Source organism: Fundulus heteroclitus, chromosome 2 (assembly GCF_011125445.2).
Source record: "Fundulus heteroclitus isolate FHET01 chromosome 2, MU-UCD_Fhet_4.1, whole genome shotgun sequence".
Classification (NCBI taxonomy): Eukaryota; Metazoa; Chordata; class Actinopteri; order Cyprinodontiformes; family Fundulidae; genus Fundulus; species Fundulus heteroclitus.
Genome location: NC_046362.1, coordinates 31,175,367 through 31,200,126, shown reverse-complemented (window position 1 = coordinate 31,200,126; position 24,760 = coordinate 31,175,367). Strand labels below are relative to the sequence as shown.

The 24,760-nt window shown below is 37.9% G+C and overlaps 2 protein-coding genes across 2 annotated transcripts in view; both read left to right on the top strand.

Annotated features, from left to right (window-relative positions):
- Positions 1–24,760, top strand: part of LOC105929658 (olfactomedin-4) — a 40,520-nt gene that overhangs the window by 10,357 nt on the left and 5,403 nt on the right. Inside the window, exons 2-5 of the mRNA XM_012867513.3 lie at positions 21,832–21,870; positions 22,901–22,977; positions 23,050–23,172; positions 23,244–23,462. Of these exons, the coding sequence (XP_012722967.2) occupies positions 22,924–22,977; positions 23,050–23,172; positions 23,244–23,462 (396 nt within the window). The 5' untranslated portion in view covers positions 21,832–21,870; positions 22,901–22,923. The remainder of the gene's footprint in view (positions 1–21,831; positions 21,871–22,900; positions 22,978–23,049; positions 23,173–23,243; positions 23,463–24,760) is intronic.
- On the top strand, positions 1,677–15,793 carry LOC105929610 (olfactomedin-4-like). The gene is made up of 9 exons (XM_036125027.1): positions 1,677–1,734; positions 3,977–4,114; positions 4,187–4,309; positions 4,381–4,599; positions 5,121–5,274; positions 5,422–5,646; positions 9,164–9,262; positions 14,933–15,101; positions 15,239–15,793. The coding sequence occupies exons 2-9, from the start codon at positions 4,061–4,063 to the stop codon at positions 15,672–15,674; spliced, it is 1,479 nt and encodes a 492-aa protein (XP_035980920.1). The 5' UTR covers positions 1,677–1,734; positions 3,977–4,060; the 3' UTR covers positions 15,675–15,793.

The following is a 24,760-nucleotide window of genomic DNA, read 5'->3' as shown; positions in this document are numbered from 1 at the left end:
TTCATGCCAAAATATGTTTTTAACCCCTTAAACAAAGATATATATGGTATTAAGCATTTAAATTTAAATGAATACAAATTTTACATTTTAGGGACATAAAAAGACAACAAATAATCATTAAAGCACGGTTTATGGGTTTGGTTCTGCAATGTTATCAGGGAGTAAAAACTCATCTTCAGAACCAATCTCTGCTCAAAATGGTGATCTGCACCGCCAAATCTACTTTCAGCAGTTATCATCAGTTATTGCAACCGTAAACTGCAGAAAATACAGGCATGACTGCTCCTTCTGCCTTTACTCACTCTGCTCCTATGTCAGGATGAGCTCCAGTGCGTTATGAGGCGGAGAGATATTTCAGCTGGTCATACTGAGTGTCTGTAGTGCGACAGCGTCACTTATTTTAGAGCCCAAACAATCGACTTCACTTTCAGAAACAAGCCCAAAAAACGGCAACCCGCAACTCATAAAATTTACAAGCGACTTTAGAAAAAAGAAGCCCAAAGAAAGTGGGCTTCGCAACAGTGAGCATGGGTCTGTTATGCTAGTCTCTAGCAATTTTGGAACAACAGAAAGCGCCGAGGGGAAAAAACACACAGTTGTGTCCCAACCTTTACTTGGTTGGGACACAAATGGTTGAAGCTGGAGCAGCACAAGACAGATTCTTGTGTTTGTGAATGCACAAATACAGTAAGTTTCAGCTTGTAGGCAAGGTAAGATGAATCCAACAACTGAACAATGACAACATACAGTGAGGAGAGGCAAGATATGCATTGCAACACAGGTGAGCATAATCAGATGGAAAATGATGAATAGCTGAGATGAATGAAGGCATATGAACTGATGGTAGGAGAGTAATGAGCCAAAATGGACAAGCGGGAGACACAGGGAAGAAGACAGAGTTAAAGGCAGTCTGCAATTTTGCCAGGAAAGCAAGGAACCTAAATCCCTTTTTGAATAACTGCACATGTGCAAGACAGTCTTACCTGCTCTTCTGCTCCTCAGGGGAATCACGTGAAAAAATCTCCCAATTCCACTCTGGTCTTATTTCTTTATTTTTGATTCTTGTGACTCAGCCATTTACAAGTATACGGTGAGAGCAGCAGAGCGACAATGAATGGTTAACCCTAACAGTATCTGAAAGTCTAAGGGACAGACACAGAGCCAAGTTACGGTTTGAGGAAGTTTATTGCAGTGCGAATGGATAGAGCGGTTATGAAGGAGTATGGGACAGTGGCTGACTGGGAAGGCTCTGGTCTTAGTCCGGGTTAGTCGGGCCGTGGTGATCAGTGGTAAGCTGCGGTGCGGTCCCGGGCTTGATGGGTGATTCTTTGGTTCAAGGGATTCAAAACTGTTATTAGAATGGAGTATAGATGATCATGGAGAAACCAGACTGCATGCGTGGAAGGAGGACTGGGTCTGAGGAAGAAGACGAGGAACATTAACAAATAGAACCAGGAAACGACGATAAACTAGGATCAGGTCAGGGATCGCTTAGGAGGGCAAATGCTCTGATGCCTTCCTTCAGTCTCTGGCCACCTTAAGACTGCCTCCAATTAGGCTGATGATGAGAAACACCTGCTGCTGGCATCTGCCTGTTGCTCACTGCTGGAGACAGGTAAGAACAACACACCACACCACGGCTGCCCTGAATCACAAACCTGATGTTTAAATTCATCCTTGCTCCAAAACACCTGAATTCCCTCATCAGCAGTCATTTAGCTCTGCAGAGCACGGGTAAGGAGCCATTCATTTGATGCAGCTGTGTTGGAGAGGAAATGCAGCTAAAAGTTGGACTATGTTATTTCTGGAGAACTGGAGTTGGGCACTCCTGCAGTAAAGGAACAAATAAGCATAAATCACATAGTACTGTGTTTGGCACTAGTTTAATGAAATTAAAGCTGTTAGAAGAGTAAAGTTTATTGGACTTAATCTGTAACATGTCTTAAAGAAATAAAAGATAACCTGTTTTTTTTAAATCAGCTTATAGTGAAAGAATCACAACATTTTAGTATTAGCTTTACATATAAGAAAGCACATGATGAGTCTATAGCTGCAATTTCTGAAATAATGAACTGTTCTATTTAATGCATCTTAGTAGACTACTTGATTGAATCATTGTCCCTGAGTACATAGACACAATGTAAGCAAGTTTTGAAATTTTTTCAGTCTGGGTTTCAGTCTGGATCAATTTTGCACACTCAAACTGACAAAAATAAAATACTTAGCATGAATACATTAGTCTCTGCTAAAACTTTTATGTGAATAAACAGACCACAGACACGAATATTGAATTTAAATGTCTGGGTCCAGCATTGTAGGGGTTTTAGGGGGTTATTTTCTTCTTTCGGTGCACATCAAATACTTTCTGTTCCTAATAATTGCTATTAATAGGAAATAATCTAATAAATACCAATCACCCTTCCTATACCCATGAGGCTTCCTTTCGCAACGTAGTCACATCATCACAATAATGGAGACCATACAGTATGAACAGTTATACACAATGTACCAAAGTCCAAACTTTAACCAGCTCTATGAAACAGTTTGCATTTTTTTCTTATATTTTCCTTTTCATAAACATTCATACAAAATATTACTATAATCATGTTCTATATACAATTCTAATTTTACTTTTCTTCAATAACACAGACTAACCAGATTTATTTATAAAGAAGATATGAGAAAATTTAAACTTAACTCCTTGGCTATTATTTATATAAAAATGATAAATATTCAAGTTTTGGTTTCATTAAAAAGATATAGCAAAAGTAAAGAAAATACTGTTTTATTGTTCTATTTTCTTATTATACTGCCTTTTGTTGCAATAAACCAGCTTACCTTGATTTGTGGGCATTTGAATTTTGGTTCACTGAATGCATTTACAGGAGATTTTTGATTTGGTCCTGGCCCAAATGCCTCTGAAAAAAAATGCCTTAAGTTCATTTTATATATTCAAAAAGGCCATTTTACCATTTCAGTTTTAAAGTAGATTACACTTTATCTTATTAAGTTCATGTGCTGTTTAACTTAATAGCTTTGCCTATGGTTTGTGTGTAAATATACATCCTGCAGCCGATTTTCTTGGTTCCTTAAATCTGCCTGTAATGGACGAAAAATGACAGTAAAATCAACAAATACTGAATTTTCCAGACATACAGCCATAACAGTAAAAATGCTGATAAGTAACATCCTTTGTGTCTGGGAAATGTATTCATAGCAGGTAAAGATTTTCACATTTTGTCATATTACAACTATGGGTATCACTTTTTATTTATTATTTTATAGGTATTTTTTGTAAAAACCTACACAAATTAGTCTTGGAGAGCACAAACAATAATATATAATACATAAAACAATAATACATTGGTTTTAGATTTTTCTTTATAAATAGAAATCTGATGTGCGGTGTGCATTTGTATTCAGTAATTTTTTATGATCATATTTATCTGCAATTACAGCTTCAGATGTTTTAAGGTATTTTCGACCAGCTTTAGCTTTAGAGATGGATTTTTTTTTAATAGCTCAGACTGGATGGATGGAAAGTGTCTGGAATATGAGTTTTGAATAACTGTCTCACATTGTCAATTGGATTTAGGTCTGGAATTTGGCCCATTTTAACACATAAATATTCTTTGACATTAGCTATTCCTTTGTAGCTGTGGCTGTTTTTTCAGGGCCCTTTTTCTTCTAGAAGGTGAACCTCCACCCCTGTATATAGTCTTTTCCAGCCTCTAAAAGGTTTACTTTCAGGATTTGCCTGCATTAACCTCCACCAATATTCCTATAAAGTCATAAAATTATTGTTAACTTGTAGTTGTGATGTGAAGAATGGGAAAAAAAGTTGTGCAACATATAATTGTGCTCATCTGTCAAATGTTTCTCATGCATATGCACTCACAACCACTAATGGAAAAGGAATTAGATATGACAAGCACAAAACAACTCCCTCTTCTAACTATTTGCCTTCAAACATTAGTGGGAGTGTTCTGTGATTTAGAAACTTCAGCTGCACACACGGCATCTTGTTCAAACGTCAGTTTATCCAGTTCGCTGATCCATCATGAAACTCTCTGCCATCGTTCCACTGTGGGCTCTTCTCTCTCTGACCCAGCAGGTAAGAAACAATGAATATGAACACTTTTACAATTTGAAATCATAATCAGTAAACTAACGCTTCACTCTTCAGGCAGCTCCACTCGAAAAGTGTTCATGTGACCTGAATCTTGAAGAAAAGGCATTCCCTCATGACAAACTCCAAACAGTGGAAGGCAATGCAACAGACTGCAAAACCCATGTCACACCAGAGAAGGTAATCCAACTCTGTCCACCAGCATGTCTGCAGTCATTTTAGGTGCAGTGCAATCATCTGTGTTTCTGCAGGCTCTGGAGCTGGAAAGTCTGCTGATGGGACTGGAGAAACGTCTCACCCAGCTGCACAATGACGTGACCATCCTGGAGAACGAGGATGATGGGGAGCTGTATGGAGTTCTCAGTCTGTTTGTTATTGAAAACGAAATGGTTGAGATTAGGCAGCTGATGGACAAGCTCAACAGAACCACTCTGGAATACCAAGTCCTCACTGCTGACACCATTCAACAGGTAGATTCGTGCATTAAATCTGGTTCCTTGTCAATCTTTAGAAACAGTCTTTCTGCATGGAGTTTGCATATTCTCCTTGTGCATGCGTGGTTCTTTTCAGACACTCCGGCTTCCTCCCACAGTCCAAAAACATTGGCCTCTCTAAATTCTCCTTAGGTGTGAGCGAGTGCGAGAATGGTTGTTTTTCCTGTTTGTCTCTGTGTTGCCCTGCGACAGACTGGCGACTCCTCTTTTCTGCTTCAAACACTGCGCTGCCTCACTATCACTCTTCAATGGCCAGGCAAATACTATGTTGCTGCTTCCCAAACACAACATGGATCAGTTGTTAATATCACTAATTAATATATATATATATATATATATATATATATATATATATATATATATATATATATATATATATATATATATATATATATATATATGTGTATGTATATATATATATATATATATATATGTATGTGTGTGTGTGTGTGTTACAAAACAACTATAACTGGTATTGTGTCCACTGTCTCTTTCAGCTGGAGGACTTGAAAACTGAAATGACCAAACTGGAGAAGTTTGACACCATGGAGGTGGTAAAGGGACGAAAAGTCAACAGGCAGCTGAAGATTGCCCTGGAAAAATGCAAGAGTGGTGTTAATACCAATGTCGCACCCACCCAGGAACTATATGGTAACAAAACTAAGATTGCCTGATTCCACAAAGCCGTAATAGAGACAACAACTTACTGATTTGATATCCTGAAAATTGTGATAGGCATGATCACCAACCATAGATTTAAAGCTGAGCAGTTTGATATACATACACTGTTTCTTTTAGGCACATGTGAACGAGGTCCGCTCCGGAAAGTCACTGGGCCTGTTGTCAACACAAAAGGAGAGTTCTCTGGCGATTATCCATATGGGGCTTGGGGTCGTGACCCCAAACCAGAGGCGGGGAAGGACAGATGGTACTGGGTGGTACCACTGACCTCCAGCCAGTACGCAAACTATGTCCGTTTCTACTCCAGTCTTAATGCTCTCGTCTTCGGGGTGAACAATCCAGGTGAGTTTGGAATGCTGTTCTCCTGCGTTTTATTGTCAAAGTCTCAAGGTACATTGACACCAAATGGGAATAAGTTTAATGGAGGGAGTGATTTACATATTATCCCCACGTAAAGGCGCCTCCAGCAGCAAATCAACTGTCTGCGATGCAAATGACGTGTTGTGAGCGATGCGAACGGCACAAATTGGGCAAATAGAGTGAAGAAAAACTGCACACAGAGCAGTAGACAGGTGGATAGAGCAAGTGAAAATGCGAATAGAGCAAAACTAAATTTCACTCAGATTCAACAATCAGAATTTTTCTTTCAGCTTGCGACGTGTTAAAGATCCTCCAATTTTTTATTTATTGAAGCGCAAAAATGTTTTTTCATATGTTATATTTTTAGACAGTACTATTAGGCCATATTTCTATTGAGCAACGATGGGGTGCATCTCTGGAGGATCTGGTGAACCCAGATGTACCGACTGCATTGTTCGGCTATCCACATTGCATGCAGCACCGTGACTTGCTCGGTACAATCCATCTCCACCGCGATGAGTGGAACAGATTGGAGGAACAGGAAAGCGGATAGACTCTCCACCATTTTGATGAGGTGGTGAAGTGAGCTGGGGGAAATCTGGCTGTGTTGTCAGGATGAGTATGTGAGAGAGTCGAAATGTCAAGCGACCGACAGCAGGAGATCAATGTGAAATTTTTGCCTTGTTTGATGAAAATTTTATCGGACATTAATACATTCAAAGTTCATTCACCACCACAATAGATAAAAAAAAAACAGAAAAAAAACATTTGTGGACCTTAAAAGGTTTCAACAAGAGCAACAAATCTGAGTTGGTGCTGCATCAGACAGCTGAACTATTCACCCTTTGAGCAGTCTAAAAGCAAAAACAAAAAATGTTTATTTTTTTTATTATTATTATTAATTCTGTACTAGTTTAGGATAAGAACCAAACTTGGTAAGACTGGCCCTGATTTAAGTTTGTCAAAGATGTATGATACCCCTAATGAAGGCAGGCAGACTAGCAAGGTCAAATGAATGCTTTGACTATAAACCAAGTCTTAAAGTGTTCTCAGCCCCATGTAAAAGCAAAATCCTGCCCTCAGACAAATGTGAAAAATTCCACCAAAGTGGGTGGGGATAAGCGGGGAGTGGGGGAGCGGGGGTTGTGTTCAGGATGGGGGAAAGCAGCAGCTAGCTTGATTTGCCATATTGAATCATGGAGCGTGAGCAGAGTGAGGCTGATAGTTACACCACAGCTACAGCTCCGCATTAAATATTTGTGTTAGATCTGTGCATTGAATAAACATATTTCAACTGTACAAAAATTACAAAACCAGATTTAATGGGAACACACACACACCTCTTTCATCATCATAGTGTTGATTTATTCCTCTTTCTCCTCTCTGGGGTTCCTCAGTTGCCCAGAAACAACTAAAGTTCCTTTTTTCCCCCTTTTTCTTAAATAAATTTTAAACATCACAGGAGACGTGATAAATATCCACTCCTTGCCCGATAAGTCATCTCGTCACCTCCTCCTGACCTCTAATCGTTGCGCCCATAATCGAGCCAACAGCGGGATTTTTTCTCTTTTTTTTTTGCAAACTGATGTTTTTGGTGTGTTTTTAGCATATGGTGGTGATAGGAAAAATGCTTGTGCGGCATAAAGAACAAACAGCAGAGGTGGAAATGTCAAGTTTTATCATGATGAACAGCTCAAGACTGTACACCGGATTAGCAGCAACAGTCATTTATTAAAAGTCAGCAATCACTGCTTTGTATCTGTCTCTGTGATTTAACAGCTGTGTGTGTTGGTTTAACACACACTTTTGAAACAAATGTGAGATGGGAAGTTTCTATGTCCTGGAGCTGACAGGTAGTGCCACAGTTATTACCATCTAAACATAATTTTAACAGTTATTTTATTAGTTATCTATATAGCACTAGGCGATAGGTTTGTCTGTGAAAGATGCTTTGCAACTAAATTTTAGGTACTAAACTTTTCCAACTGTCTGGTTTTCTGCTTTGTGTTTTTATTTATTGAGAGCTTTTATTTGTTAAAAGGTATTGAATTCTCCGAACTGAAAACTCCTCAGGCTGCAGAACCGTCCACATCTGTTTCAGTCTAATGGTGAAACCTAAAATGGTCATGCCAAGTACAGCAACCATCCAATCAGAGAAGTTTTCAACCAGAAATCTTTATGATCTTATGTCAATTTAATTTTGGTCTTTTAATGACTTATTTAAGACGTTCTTTTCCTTTGCTGGAACAATAATCCAACATATGGCGGCTATGATTTATAAAAGCATGAACTTGGTGCACAGGTTTGAATTTGTTGTGGATTTTGCCTAATTCACACCTGGGTCAAATTTATACATAAATGTGCAATCATATACAGATGACTTCAGTGATATTTGATATATATCAATTAGCAGGTTGCAGCTCAACCACACTCTTTTTGTATCCATCATAAGATTCTGGCATTTTTCTTGTTGGATGTTTCACTCCCGTTCTTGAATGAATTGTTAGATTGTATTTAAACTTTTTTTTTTTTTGCATGGTATCGACCAAGAAAAAAGCCCCTCCTCCTAAATTGACACCTTCCTTCTCAGATTAAATCCGCAGCTGCCCACAGGCACAAAGCAAATTGCATATGTGGAAAGGATTCATGGACAAATGCTAAAAAGATTAAGTTATTTGGCTACAATGCAAAAAAGTACATTTGGATGATATGATGCATGCTCAGCTAATTGCCAAACTAGCCACTAAACTAATCAGATACATAAACACTAGAAGTACACATGCACAGCCAGCAAGCGGAAACTTGGAAGGAAAGAGCACGGACACTGGCATTACGTAAGGGCGTCAGAATGATTGGCATGTGGGACAACCAATAGATTTGGTGATTCCCCAGGAAAGTGAGGGTATATAATGTGAGTTTATAACGTCTATGAGTGAGAGCAGGAACAAAACTCAAACAAATCCATGCCCTTCAGACAAAACAGGAGAGATTGGTTAGAGTTTTTACAGGTCTGCAGCGCCCACAGAGAACAATGCTTTAACCTCCTTTTTGTGAATACATAATGTATATACTACTTTCAGGATGGAAGGACGAGTTTACCCAGTATAACAAAAGGTTTTTCTGAACAGGATTACAAAATATAGCTTTAATATATATCATACAAACACACACACACTGATATTCTGTATAACGCAGGTCCAGCAGGCCACTTCAGTCTCTCCTGAAAGTGACAGTGGGAAGGGAGGAAGGGAAACAGAAGGGAAGATTAGCGAAGAGTCTGTTGCTAAATACCTGTCTTCAATCAGGAAAAGAACTAGAAAGAAAGGTGGATAAGGAGAAAATTAACGAGACGAATGGAGGGAGAAACGAGGGGAGAGAGCAGCTGAAGATTTAGCGTCTGACTCTTTGATTCTCAGGAGTTGTAATAATAATCAAAGGCTGTGCACATGTGCGTGGTGAGCTGGTTATTAATTTTTACTAAAACTTTTTCTGTTTCCAGAGTCAAGAATGCACAACTCTGGAGGAGGACCAGACGATGAAGACGGAGAATGGCTTGAGGAAGAAGACGGAGAGGAATTGTTACAGTGGAGAGGTCCAGGTGAGAGCCACCTCATCGTTAAAATCATAGTTACAGGCTTCATTTTAATGTCATTATCCATCAAGCAACTTTAGATGAAGTTACACGAACATTACAGAATTTAAAACATTGCAATCTAAGTCTTTAAATACTTCAACATCTTTAAAGTCAAATTGTTTTAAAAATAAAGCCATTTGTAGAAACACCTTCAGCAGGAATAAGTCTCAGCAGGCATTTTCTGTCGGTCTTTATCAGCCTCTTAGATGGTTGTGGAGGCATTTTAGCCTTCTTTTCTTTCCAGCGAAGCTTCACCTCATTGAGATCGGTTTCTGAACACTCCTAGTAGTTTAATCAGTTGGATATCTGGACTTTGACTAGACTAGTTGACTCTGTGATTCAATTATTTTCTAGCCATTCAGTGGTACGTCCCTCCTGTGTTTGGGTTTCATCGTCCTGTTGGTGAACCAATTTGGACCAAGCTTCAGCTGTCAAGATAGTTGGTTATCCAGACGTGGCCATGATTAACTCTGTGCCAACCAAGGTGCCACGGTCCCACATCGTTATCCCTCCATTACCGTGCTGGGCAGATGATCCAAGGTTTTTATTAGCTGGCATGCTGTGTTTGGTTTTGTCAGGTTATACAGCCAGACATTATGGTGATACCTCTCTGTTTGGCTCGTATCTGTCCAAAGGGCATTGTTACAGAGGGAAAAATTCTGCTAACATCTCTGCAGATCCCACACATCCTGCGCACAAACCGTTTGGACTTTGAATTTCAGGTTGATGCTGCAGAGCGCTGTTTGCTAAAACCAGCTGCCACAGAGACAGTTTTTTCCCCACACTATAAATCTGATGAACACAATGATAACATTCAGCTTAATTAATCAGCCACTCTGCTGCAACACAAAATATGCATATTTCCACTATCACAACCTCCTTTTACTTTCATTTTTTATTTGATATTAAAAAACAAACACACACGTACATGCTGCTGCTTATACATTTATACCCAATGTCAGTAGGCTGTAAGCACTGCAACCAATGTCAAATTACTTGATTGTGCATGATGATGACCAATAAAGATGATTCTGACTGCAGAGGCTTAAGATGCAGATCAAATCCTATCATATTGTTAGACAAGAGGCTTTCTTCTTGAAGCTCTCTGGGCAAAATATATGTGTTCAGTATTTGTTTTTCTAATTTTCCTCTCATGAACTAACAATTTACATGCTAACAGAGTCTGAGATGGAGCTTTTTGCTGGGGCATCCACCTCTGAACAGATTTGCAGCTATCTTAAACTTTTCCACTTGTGAATAATCGTTAATTAGTGGTCTTTAAATAATTTTAAGAAACATTGTAACACTTTAAAAGGCACATATATCAGAGTACAATATGTCCTCGCAGGTTTATTAAAAATCTAATCAGATCTGCAATATTTCCTCGACACTAACAGAAAAGCTTATATTTGCTATAAAACAAAACACAGCAGTCATGTGGGTTTAATACCATAAAATCTGCTCTAAATCAACCAAAATGTTTTAAATTTATGTTCCAAGATTGTTTTTGGAATGTTTTGACACTTAGTCGACCTTTCCTCTATTTACAAAGACATCCATAATAATTTGTTGAAGAAATGAATCAAACGAGTGCTTTAACTCACTAGGCTGATAAGTTTCTTACAGATTTCTCATTTTTTGGACCCTGCTAGTCTGAAAATCTGTGTCACAAGTCCTTTGGTTCAAACTATACATGCATTCAGGAATTATCTGCATGTGTCGAATGTTTTCTTTAAAAAAACAAAAATACAAAAAGCTGTTGTTCTGTGATGTTTGCAGGAAAACGGTGAAGCCTTAACGGTCACTTTTTATCTGATGAAAAGCTTTGCTGCTGAGAGTATCGCTCAGAGAATAATTTTTTTTAAACATCTGCTGACCTTCTAGAAGTGACAATGTGCTGCTTTTATCTGTAAGTCAGATGGAACAAGCACTTTCTATGCACTCTGATGAATTATTGAGATGTCCTTTCCGAGTTTTCTCATCATAGATCATTGACTAATATGTCTCCACATTAACACGGTCAGTGTTTCAGTTTACTCATGAAATTCTTCTGCAGTTGTTTCCTACAGAGAGCAGGAAGCAGGTGATGATGCAAACAAAGTGTTTTTTTTATGTGTGATTATTATTATTTATTTTAATTGTAATTTTTGGTTTGCATTCAGAATAAAGAATGAGACGCCCTGTTGACTTGTGTTGAAACTTTAACTGCTTGACATGCATTTTAATAAAGATTTTTGTTTCAGGAAAAATGCAAAAATCACAATATATTATGGTGCATTATGGATTTGTTTGAGTTTATTCTTAAAAAAGTGAGAATTTTAACACAAAATTGGCTTCAGTTTGGTCAATTTTTCAGATTTCTGTAATAAATCTTCTGCTCGGAGTTGCCATGTCACACAGTTTAGATTCTGACCCGATTAAATATTCAGTAACTGCTTTCATGTTTCAGTTTCCCTGAAACTTGAATTTAAGGCTCTTTCAACCCGTCATATCCTCTTCACTGTAGATAGTTGTATCCCTCGGGACATTTATTGATCTGTCAGTGCCAGAACCTCCTTCTGGCCACACCTATGATTTTAATTTTTTTGTTGCCTCTTTTCGTTTTTTACGTATGAGGTATGACAGGTTAAAAAGAAAAGATAGGACTTTATGATGTATTACAAATGCTATATCCTGCTACTAATAAAATTAATTCAATATTAACCAGGTAATTATAATTCCGATGATAAAAAAATCGGAACTATTCTCGCCTAGAAACCAGTAGATACCTAGATACGAAAATTTTAATTTCCCTTTCTGAGCCCAGTTTGTGTTCTAACCTCCTGATACGAGTCTCTTAATTTATTCAAATATTTTATTCAGATCGCTCTCTGTTGCTGTTGAACAGGCTGATATTGACATGAAAGACAGACAACAACAACAGAACATTTTAATTTGGGGCGGGGGGGGTTCTTTCTCTTTATAGATAATGTGATTTATTACTGGGCATGATCAATGGTATCAAAAGTATTCACATCTATTACTCAAATAAAAGTATAGATAGTGGGGTTTAAAATACATCTGTAGAAGTCGTATTTAAGTATCAAGTCATAAGTATCAAGTTAACCTTTTACTGAAGTAAAAGTATAAAAGTCCCGGATATAAAACTACTTAAAGTATTAGAAGTAATCCCCCCGCACGACTCTGTTTATTTAACACAGTCTCCCTGTTTCTCTGTGAATCTGAATGCATCCCTTAATGTGTGAGATCACAGAAGCTGATTTTCTCTGTTTGTTGCTGTTCTCTCTTCATTTTTACCTGTTTGTGGCTTCTGCTGATATGAAGAAGCTTTATAATTAAAGAGATGAGGAGTTGGATTTGACGCTTCAGTAATTTCCAGTCCTTTTCCTTATTTTTTTCGTCTTGAAACGATCAAGATGCGAGCATGTGTTGGCTTGCTGAGGCCGTGGTGGTGGAGACAGCAGTGGTGGCAAGAAATCTAGGTGGGAGCTGCATCCCTATCAGGAACGCTATGATACACTAAAGACACCTTTTTTTTATCTTCACTGCGTCTGTACTGCATGATATGGAAAATAAATTACGAGGAGATGGGAGGAAAAGGTGTCTTTTGGATGACCTTGCAGGCTGCAGGATTTGATGTTTTCTCCCTGGTTGCTTAAAATTCTTGATATGCAAATGGGTGTCAGAGTAATCCCCTGTCATTCACTGGATGGCTGCCTGGCGGTCCGCACATCCTCTCCTCCAGCAGAAAGCACTACCAGCGGTCCATGAGAGAATGATGAAAAACGAAGAATTTGTTGCTTTAAATTCATATAATAATATTCCAGACAAGATAATCCCCTCTGCTCAAGTGATGCTGCTGCCAGATCTCTGTTGATAATAAGCAGAGGAATGAATCACGTTTCTTTAAGTGGACGGGTGGATCTGTTTGCATCTCTTGCCTGAGACAACATGGAACCAGGGTGTTTCAGTGAAGGTCACAAAGCAAGGCCAGTATAACAGTATGGGATGATATTTGGCTGGAAAATCACGAGTCCATCTGAAGCGCCTTACAAAACTATTATAAATTTTTTCATTTTGCCATGTTATAACACCAAACTTCAATTTATTTTACAGGAAGTTTATGTTACAGACCAACTCAAGGTTTGGCATGGTTGCCCCTCGTGGCGTAGCTGAACACGTCGGTACGGGGGACCCGGGAGTAAGAGAGCTGCAGAGAAGATGAAGTTTGGCATAATTATGAAGCTAAAAGAAAATTACAAACGGTTTTGAGAATATTTTACAAATGAAAATCTGAAAGTATGGTGTGGATTTGCATTAAGCCACCTTTACTCCAACACCCCTAACCACAACCCACTGCAACTGATTGCCTTAAGAAGTTACTTAATTAAATAGAAGTCCAGTTGTAAATAAATCACCGTATACACTCAGCTGTTTTGTGAAGGCCTCAGAAAAGTTCAACCTGCATCATGTAGCACCCAACAGAAAGGTCAGGGGGGAAGTTCTGGTTAAGTTTGTCTTCAGTCTTGATTATCTCCCAGAGCTCTATTCAATCGTTTTTCTGAACACAAAGACCACCTGCAGACCTACCAAAACATGGACATCCACCTAAACTGACAAGGAGTGCATTTATTTGGAGAAGCAGCGAAGAGGTCTGTATTACTACTCTGGAGGAGTCAGAGTCACCACAAATAATGGAGCAGATTTTAGTGGCTTTATATATAAAGATGTATTAGAAATGGTCAGATAAAGGAATTAGACTAAAACTGGGTATGATAGCAGCCAAGTGCCAAAGAAAACTTCTGTCTCTCACAGATGACTTAGAAATGTGTCTCATTGGTTTCCAATCTCCCAGTTTTTTCTCTTGAGGGGTTTGCGGCGCTATTCTTCTGCTTGGCCAGAACTCTCCGTTCCTTGGCCTTCCACAACAGGAATATTCAAATTACCTCCACTCTGGCATTATAATGGTTATTATTATTATCGAAAGTTTAATTTATTTGTGCTTGGCGGTATTGCATTTACATAGAGAGCATAAAGAGGTCCCTCCTTGCAAGCCGCTCCCTCATCGCTTTCTATTGCTGCGTTTCTTTACCAATTCCAAGCTATGAACTCTCATTCAGCTTTCAAACATTATTCAAGCTTCTAAATTACTTTGTTTTCCTTTAAGTGCTGTGAAACAAGCAACGGTTTTCTCAGAGGCCCTAGAATACCCCATCACAGCTTTAAAGGAAAACAGCAGGTTATGTTAAAAGATGTTTTCTGTGCCCGTGTGAGGATAAAGCTTCATGTACGCAGTGAGGAATGCCCGACCCCTCAGATCATTTTCCTCGTGCCCACTTTATCTCTTTATTCTGTCTCTTTCTCTCCGCATCCTCTTCAGTATCGCTCACTCGCCAGTTTCCTTGCTTTATTAACCAACAATCAGCACAGGTCAGATAATTTGCAAATAGAGGTTTGCTAAAAGCAAACCACTAATCCTTTACATTGTAAAAATAGTAGAATATTATTTATTCAATCACTACACATCAATTAAATTAACAACTTTTGCATTTTTGACACACTGGGGTCCAGGTATCCTTATCACACCAGTGACAGTATTCTCAAATTTTCTTAATTGTACTTTTTTTATTCCAGGTAACATACAGATTTCCCCTTCTAACCCAGCAACCAACACCATTCAGGGTCCCAATAACGTTCTGTATGGAGGTGCTCTGTACTACAACTGTTACAACCAAGATGCTGTTTGTCGATTCAACCTCACCACCAAAACTGTGACCAACGTAAAACTACCCAAAGGAACCAGGTTGGATATTGCTTTTAGATTAACAGGAATGATTCATGCTCTGGTTCTGTTTGACCCACAGCATCAGTACTGTCTCAGGGTTGTTAACCTTTTATTTTTAAATTGTTAGCATCTCATCTGCCTTCTGTATCTACTAGGTATAACTCAAAGAGTAATTTCTGCCACCTTGAGAACTGCTTCCTCTTCACCGACCTGGACATGATCACAGACGAGTCAGGCGTCTGGGTTGTCTACACCACCACACAGGCTTTAGGCAATCTGGTTCTGTCCAAGGTAGAGGAGACTGAGCCACCGAGCCTCAGTAAAACATGGACCACTTCAGTCTACAAGCGAAGTGTGTCCAACACATTCATGGCCTGTGGTGTCCTCTATGCAACACGATACATTGACACAAACATGGAGGAAGTGTTTTACTCTTTTGACACTACGACAGGGATGGAGAATTTCAAGGTTGGCATCTTTATAAACAAGGTGTCTCCTAACATTTACTCTTTGAACTACAGCCCGGTGGACCAGATGCTCTATGTATACAGTGATGCTAAGATGGTCTCCTACAAGGCTCTGTTTGGGTAGTCTCATATTTATTCTTGATAGGCATGACAATTAGAGTTGTCAATTTTTATCATCAGTTCATATCAGGTAATATCAGTATGGTTTCAATTAATGTTTAAACACCCTCCTTTTTCCAGTTTGGCTGAATTAAATAGAAAATAAAAAAAAAAAATTACTGAGCTTCAAATGTAGACTGGATTGTGATGAATGCACAAAATATATATTTTTTAAACTCATGAAAGTCAAAAGTTATACTAAATATTTGATACATTAGTTAAGGCGTCTTGGTAGTCCTTGGTAGATTGTCTTTAGTGGAATACTCTTCTTTCCTACCATCTTATAAATATTTGCAAAAGATTTGTTGCTGGAGATACTTCTATTGTGCTAGCTATTAATATTTTCAGAGAAATATGTAAACTCAACAATAATCTGCTCTCATTGCTGGTAAAGGGTAAAAATAAAAACAACAAAAGGTCTTGTGCGCTTAAACTGTGCCTTTTTCTAACTTTCTGCAACAGCTTGCTATACTGGAGTGCCATTGCAGGAAGAAAGAGCCCTGGAATACAGAACTGCTGCTTGTGTAAACCACATGGCAAAACGTTTTTGGTTATGTTCACAATGGTTAACAGTAAGAGTTCCATGGATGTTAAAACGTATTCAGTGGCGCCACCAGGGGGTGGCCAGTGTAAATTGTAGACAGCCACTCTTCCTGAGCTTCTATCGCACTTTTATTTGTATCTGCCAGTATCTACTTTCCTCTAGTAACTGTAAATTATTAAATGTACACCTTATTCTAAATATGATTACACAACACAAAATAATTGTTGTTCAACTCAAAATGTTAACTGTACTGCTATTGGTCTATGCACATTAGATCATTAGGAACATAAAAAATAAAAAAACATTAAAAACCAAAAGATGTTAGAAGGTGTTTACTTAAGTCTTTAAGATAGTTTTCTACAGGCAGATTTACTACAACAGTAGATTAAAATCTTGAAATCATGGCTTTTAGTTTAAGTGCCACCCCAAGAGTTTGAGTGGCTTTTCTTTTGATATGGAAGTATATCTTTTACTTAGAATTCTTGAGAACTTTTTCCATGTTTCTTTTATGAGGCCACCACAAGGTGGCTCCAATTACATTTGTTCAGGGGTCATTGAAAAACAGCATGTATGTAACTCCGTCCAAGTTGAATAACGAACACAAGGCATTCTTGATTTTTACTGGCATTTAATTTGCACAGGTTCAGTCAACGATACAGTGAGAACTGTACAAATAACATAAAATAATAAATTTTCATACAGTAAGACATTCTCATAGAGAATAAACAAACAATAAAGCAAAAGTTCCAATAACAAACTGTCACAAATCAGTAATTTGACCATTTTGTATAACATTTAAAGACATGACTAACAAACTAGATAGTTTTATCAAACATAAACATCTTCCTTTCATATAAACACATAACATGCAAATGGTTTACCTTACTGACCGCATTAACTTGAAGGGGTTGGTTAAAAAAAAAACCGCACAGCTTGCAGCATTGTCTTTCTTATAAAAGTGCTGAAATACTTCACTGCATGCACCACAGAAAAAATATTTACAGGTTGATGATAGGAACTTTCCTTTTCCTTTTCAAAATGTCCCCTACTGACGCTAAGGAGCTATAAGGAATCCCACAACCCTGTCATGAAATGACGTATAAGAACAGCCCACCTCCCGGAAATTGATGAAAATGTCCAGAGAGAAGAGAGCGCACACTTTAGTGTAGTTTGATTTCACAAGGCTGTTGGCCCAGATTATTCTACTTGAAATAGAGATTACTAAAACATTTTAAAATCTTCAAGCCTTATGAAAACTGACCATTACTTTACCTGCACTTGAGTTGTTTTCCCAGACACCTTTAAATTACATTAAAATGAAACATTATTAATGACCTGTGGTAGGCTACCACACAGGCATACTTTTTTCTTCTTCTGGAACCTACAAATTTGAATTAAACATTTGAATCAGTTGTTTTGAATGGTTAACACAATCAGTTACACTGCCTTAGTGTAAGAACATCCTGATATTTACTTATTTGTTGTGTGAGTGCAAAAACAATCCGAAATGAGATGCAGATACATTTAAAAATTAAGCTTTCTGTGACTTATTTGATATGATAGGAAGTCTCTGGAAAGGATTACTTTATACTTTCTATACTTGGGTTATGTTAGTCAAATATGTTTATTTATATCCTGCCAAACAAATAAATTTGTCTTGACTAAGTCAAAGGCTAGACTAAGGGTCAGATACATTTTCAATTTAAAGAGATATATAAAATATATATTTTATTTTATATATATATATATTATATAAAATAAAATGTGTCTTTACTTTGTGTAATTAGGCTGACTGAATGAGCCCTTTCTATATGGGAAATGAAGAAAGACAGTAGCCATGTTAAAAATTTTTAAAGCACACAGTTTGAAGCTAAAAGAAATCAATTTACATTAAAAACCTTGTACCACTGATGCCCTTCCGTTGTAGATATTGCAGAGAAAATTATGCTGCTTGATTTGGACAGTGTCCTTGAGTGACCTAAAATGTGCTTTTAAATATCATAATAATATCATAAAAACATACACAAGAACTGCTATAAAACACAATTTCAAAGGCTTTTATAATTATTTTGTCATAGTAAATCACAACGATGGGGCTAAAGAACCACATGTGGCTCTTGAGCCAGATGTTGCAAACCCCTGGGCTATCTTATGTGTAATTTAGCAATCTTATCTTAACTATAGGTTTGCTAAATTACACACAAAATTAATGAATGTATAAATGTGTCCTCTAAAACAACAGTTTGATCAAAACTACTGATCAACAAATTGAGCAGAACCCTGATCATAAAAGTAAACTATAACTCAGTCAGACAACTCTTTAGTAGCCAATATCGCATTCATTTTAATTTAGTGTCCAAGCTCCATCCTCACCACTCCATAGCCATGCTGCTAAACATGTCATGGATCGATTTACCTTTACATTCTTGAAGACGTCTTCTGCATATTAGCAGGTGAGAAGGTGCCTGACCTCAGAGCCCAAGATTGGAGCAGAGATGACAAAGGAGCTGAAGACAACCAAGCAGGAGGCTTTGCAGCTTAATTAGACCCTCCAAATTGTTTAGCTATGCTTGATGTAATCTGCAGAGTTGGAATGATGATGAGTAAAGCAGTGGCACAGCTCGCAGGTGAAGCCTCATTTAGGCTCAACAATATTTATACTTTTGACAGATTTAGATTTAAAGTAATCTTTTAATCTGACCAAAATCTTTATGACCGGAGGTAATATTAATGTTTTGCAGAGGTCAATCCAGAGTCCTGATTTAAATCAAATAAGGAATTTGTGGAGGAGGCTAAAGATTAGGGTGATGTCAAGGAGGCCTTCCAACGTCATATTTTGAAATTAACAAAATAAATTAATGTTTAAATATACCTGTGGAAGCATTTAAAAAGCGTGTCAATAGTTATGAAAACCATTTTACTGCTGTATTTTCTGTTTACTGACAAGAGTATAAATAAAATTTTTTTTTTTTTTAAATGATGAAAACATTTTCAACATTGCTCCTTCTACCCCGTTTTATTACATTTCATGATATACAGGTTTCCTTTTACACCAGAAACCTTTGGCTGGATAAAAATGACTCAATTTAAATTCAAGTATGAAACATGAGGCCAACTTTATGTTTTTTTTTTCCAGTTCTGAAAGGACTGCAACAAAGTTGTACAAATTCTTGTAAAGTAGTTTTACATATTTTTTATTTTTATTTTTTTAAAACATAAAAACCTATTTAAATAATTTTTTGCTAAACATTGTCTCTGACCAATGTGTGAATGAGGATGCCGTATAGAGATACAAAACAAAAAGATATTAGTACTTTTGGATGAAAAAAGAAAAAAATATAAAAACTTACAAGATTACAAATCAAACAGAATTTTGAGTGAAGGCAACTCTGGCACAATCGCCCCATCTTCAGGTTGCTTTTTAGAACAGCCATGGCAAAAAATAAATATTTAATAATACAGGCAGATCAGACTGTGTCCTGAGTGCACAAATGCACCCTGAGACCAGAGGTGGATTAGAAAAAAATAAATTAAAAAAAATCCACACACACTATGACCAGAATATTAGTATTATTAAATTGTAATAAAGTAAAAATAACAAAAAACACCAAAAAGGTCAACAGTTTCACGATGCATCAGGCATATATATATATATATATATATATATATATATACACACAAACAAACACCGGATCGGCGATACTGACCCCACATTTACTTGGTATCGGAGCAATTAAAAATTCCCGTATCGGCCCACCTCTACATGTACAGTGGGCTCTGGTAGTGAACTTATCAGACATGATGACATCAATCACAAGGTCTTATTTATTTTTTTCCTACTGAGTCCTTCCTGTTCTCACAAACCTGTACACTTTTTTTTTTTTTGCGACTCTCAGACATGTTCAAAGTATACAGTGAGAGCAGCAGAGCTACAATGAATGGCTAACACCAAAGCTAATCGACAGATTAAGAGACAGACACAAGTTACAGTTTTAAGAAGTTTATTGACGTGAGAATAGTTATGGAAGAGTATGGGATAGTGGCGGCTGGGAGCGCTGTGGTCTTGGTCTGTGAATAAGATAAGCGGAGAATGAGCAACGGCAACAGATACGCTGGAAATACAGAGAGGTGAGGCTTACTTACAGGAGATAAGTTGAACTAGGGAAGTGTTAGTCGGCCTGTGGTAATCAGTGGCAAGCTGTGGTGTGGTCCCAGGCTGGATGGGTGATTCTTCAGTGGAGGGTGTACAGGCCAGAGGTACGGTAGGATGCAAGCACTGAGAGAGAGAGGTACCTCAGGTCAACCGGAGCTCCAGGACGGCTCAAGGAATTCAGAACTTTCAGCAGAACGGAGTATAGATGATCGTGGAGAAACCAGACTGGATGACTGGAAGGAGGACTGGGTTTCAGGAGGAAGACGAGGAACATTGACTGATGGAACCAGGAAACAACGGAGAAACTAGGATCAGGTCAGAGATCAGCCCGGAGAGCAAATGCTCTGATGCCTTCCTTCAGTCTCTGGCCACCTTAAGTCTGCCTCCAATTAGGCTGATGATGAGAAACACCTGCTGCTGGCATCTGCCTGTTGCTCCCTGCTGGAGACAGGTAAGAACAACACACCACACCACAGCTGCCCTGAACCACAAACCTGATGTTTAAATTCATCCTTGGTCTAAAACCTTGCGGTCATTTAGCTCTGCAGAGCACGGGTAAGGAGCCATTCATTTGATGCAGCTGTGTTGGAGAGGAAATGCAGCTAAAAGTTGGACTACGGTATCTCTGGAGAACTGGAGTTGGGCACTCCTGCAGTAAAAGAACAAATAAGCATAAATCACACAGTACTGTGTTTGGCGCTAGTTTAATGGAATTCATGCTGTTAGGAGTGTAAAAATTATCTATCTTAATCTGTTACAAGTCTTAAAGAAATAGAAAATAACCGGTTTGTTTGAAAATTAGCTGATTATAGTGAAACAAACATTAAAGTTTAGTATTAGCTTGACATATAAGATATCACATAATGAGTCTAGACCTGAAAATTCTGAAATATTGAACTGCTTAACTGATACATCTTAGTACTTGATTTAATCGTTGTCCCTAAGTACATAGACACAATGTAAGCACATTTTGAAATAGTTTTATTAAGTCTTTTATACCAGGTCAGTATTTTCTGACTTCAGTCTGGATCGGTTTTGCACACTCGAATTGATGAAAATAAAATGCTTAGCATGAAAAAATGTATCTCTGCCAAAACTTTTCCATGATTAACACAAACCACAGAAACAAATATTACATTTAAATATCTGAGTCCAGCATTGAGGGTTTTTTAGGTGGTTTATTTTCTGCTTTCAGTTCAAATCAAACGCTTTCTGTTCCTCATAATTCCTATTATGAGGAAATACTCAAATACATATTAGTCACCCTTCCAATGCCCATGAGGCTTCCTTTGGCAACATAGTCACATCATCACAATAATAGAGACCGTATGAGCAGTTATACACAATGTGTAAAAGCAAAAAGTCCAAACTTCAACCAGCTATATGAAACAGTTTGCATGTTTTTTTCTTATTTTTCCTCTTCAGACACATTCAGAGCAGCTGCCCTGTACCTGCTGGAAAAAGGCATCTTCTCAGCATGATGCTGCCCCTGCTACGTATCACTGTTTGGATAGTGAATTCAGAATAATGTGTAGTGTTAAGTTTCTCCCACATACATTATTTTAGCATGCAAGCCAAAACGTTTAAATTATGTCAAGACCATCTTATTCTACATGTTTGCTCCTTCACGGCTGGTGGAAAACTTCAAACATGATTTTTCATTACTTTTCTTTTTCCAAAATTACTTTCTTCTCACCATTCTTTCATAAACGGCAGGTTTGTTGAGAACATGACTAAAGGTTTTCCTTTGAGAAGATTTTCCCACCTGAGGTATGGATCTCCTCAGCTCAGTCGATGATCATGTCTTTGTAGGTTTGAAGTTGAGCCAGACCCTTCCCATTTTCAGATGAGTGATTTACAGAGCTCTGTGAGATGTTCAAATTTTAGGATGTTGTTTTATAACCAAACCACTCTTTAAACCTCTCTGCAACTTTATTCCTGACATGCTGTGATGCTGTCTGTTCACTAATGTTAATCAACAAGTATTAAGTACTTCACAGAACAGCTGGATTTATACAAAGATTAGACTACTCACAGCAGTACTAATCAGGTGACGTTTGCAGGCAATTGTTTTCACCAGATATTATTTACGGACATCAGACTAAAGGGTCCTGAATGCAGATTTTTATTTATAATATTCATTCCACTTCATAGTTACGTGTTGCTGTTCCCATACGTACGTACATATTTATGTGTTGCTGTACATGTCATCAGGTTCCCATAAAGTAATTGTTAGTTTGTACTTGTAATGTGAAGAATGCAATAAAGGTTACGCCTGCATGATTACTTGATTACTGCAAGACTCTCTATATTTGTGCTCATCCATCAACAGTTCCTCATGCTTATGCTCTCTTAACTACTTACGGGAAAAAGAATTAGATATGACAAACACAAAAAAACTCCCTCTTTTAATGACTTGCATGCAAACATTAGTGGGAGTGTTCAGTGTCTTAGAAACTCCAGATGCACACAGATTATCTTGTTCAAACGTCAGTTTATCCAGTACGTTGATCCATCATGAAACTCTCTGCCATCATTCCACTGTGGGCTCTCCTCTCACTCACCCAGCAGGTAAGCAAAAACAAATATGAACACTTTTATCATTGTAAATCATAAACAGTAAACTAACGCTTCACTCTTCAGGCACCTCCACGCGAAAAGTGTTCCTGTGAGCTGAGTCTTGAAGAAAAGCCATTCCCTCATGACAAACTCCAAACAGTGGAAGGCAATGCAACAGACTGCAAAACCCATGTCACACCAGAGAAGGTAATCCAACTCTGTCCACCAGCATGTCTGCAGTCATTTTGGGTGCATTGCAATCATCTGTGTTTCTGCAGGCTCTGGAGCTGGAAAGTCTGCTGTTGGGACTGGAGAAACGTCTCACCCAGCTGCACAATGACATGACCATCCTGGAGAACGAGGATGATGGGGAGCTGTATGGAGTTCTCAGTCTGTTTGTTATAGAAAACGAAATGGTTGCGATCAGGCACCTGATGGACAAGCTCAACAGAACCACTCTGGAATACCAAGTCCTCACTGCTGACACCATTCAACAGGTAGAATCATGCAAATATATCTGGTTCCTTGTCAATCTGTAGAAACAGTCAAACTTCGTACAATCTCACTTTTCCCAACAGGACTTTTGTTAGGTTTCTCGAATGACATTCCATAAGGTTGGAGGTTAATTTTAGCTAATTGGCCACAACATTTTTATTTTAAAATATACCTGTTATATCAGGTTGTTCAAAATGTTATGTGTTCTACCAGGTGTCCCACAAATAGAAGCCTAAATGCTTCACAGATCCTCCACCTTACAGACTAGTGGCCATGATTCTAACTTCCACATACTCTTTCTTAGGTGTGGCATCAGTTTCCCGCATGTCAATGTGCACTTAACTAGTCTGCTGTATGAATGTGTAGCTTTTTGGTGATTGTATGACTGTAAAGTGCTTTGGGTGGTCAATATGACTTGAAAATTGTTGTATAACGTCAGTCAATTTACTATTTGTTTCACATCTGACCCGTCTTGAATGTTTGTTGCCAGTCTTACTGCCCAGACCACAAAGTTCATGGTATGCAACTAGGAGTATATTTAATAGGCTCCATGAATAAAACTTTGTGATGGCAGCACAGAATAAGTAATTTTACCTACATACCTTTTCAACAATCTGTCATAATGTAAAGATTGTCCCATGGTTGTTATGGTAAGTTGTTAACCAGATGCAGATCTGTAACAGAGAAGTCTTGACTTTTCTCAGCTCACTACTTGCTGTGTGGTGGCAAGATAACTGGAGTACTTATCAAGCCTTATAAATCTGATATATATCTTATATACGTAAATAATCACACATCTGTTAAAGCTATAGTTGGTAATCCTGTAGATATGTATTTATTTCTTTTTCTTATACATGCATATGTATTTTATGTATATTCTCTTTTTTATTTTCCTTATTCATGCGGTTTCATCAAGAAATGTATATATTGTATTTTATTTTTCGTTTTCGTTAGACATGCTTTTTCGTCAAGAAATGCATAACAAATTATAGTTTTGCCTTTTATTAACAAGCCTTTGTTCATTTTACATTTTCTCATATCCTCTTTTTACTTTATCATATGTATTTCTGCTTCATTATGCAAACAAGGAGGGTGCGGTCTTAAAGGGACAACTTCTCCCAACTGCTGCTAATGCTGCTGCCAATAATGGCTGCCGCTACCGACTGCTGTCACGGTGGCTACTCAGGTTATCAGTGAGCTGAAGCATTTAGCAACTTGATTTGAAAACAACGTTGTATTGTGTGGTGTAGAGTGGTTCAGGGAGCAAGAGACATCATTTTCACTCATGGATTGGCCACGA

Excerpts from the sequence above, each read along its gene's own strand:
- LOC105929610 (XM_036125027.1), top strand. The coding sequence starts at position 4,061 with ATGAAACTCTCTGCCATCGTTCCACTGTGGGCTCTTCTCTCTCTGACC. Across the intron at positions 4,310-4,380 it reads CCCATGTCACACCAGAGAAG|GCTCTGGAGCTGGAAAGTCT; the intron begins GTAATCCAACTC and ends GTGTTTCTGCAG. Across the intron at positions 5,647-9,163 it reads CTTCGGGGTGAACAATCCAG|AGTCAAGAATGCACAACTCT; the intron begins GTGAGTTTGGAA and ends TTCTGTTTCCAG.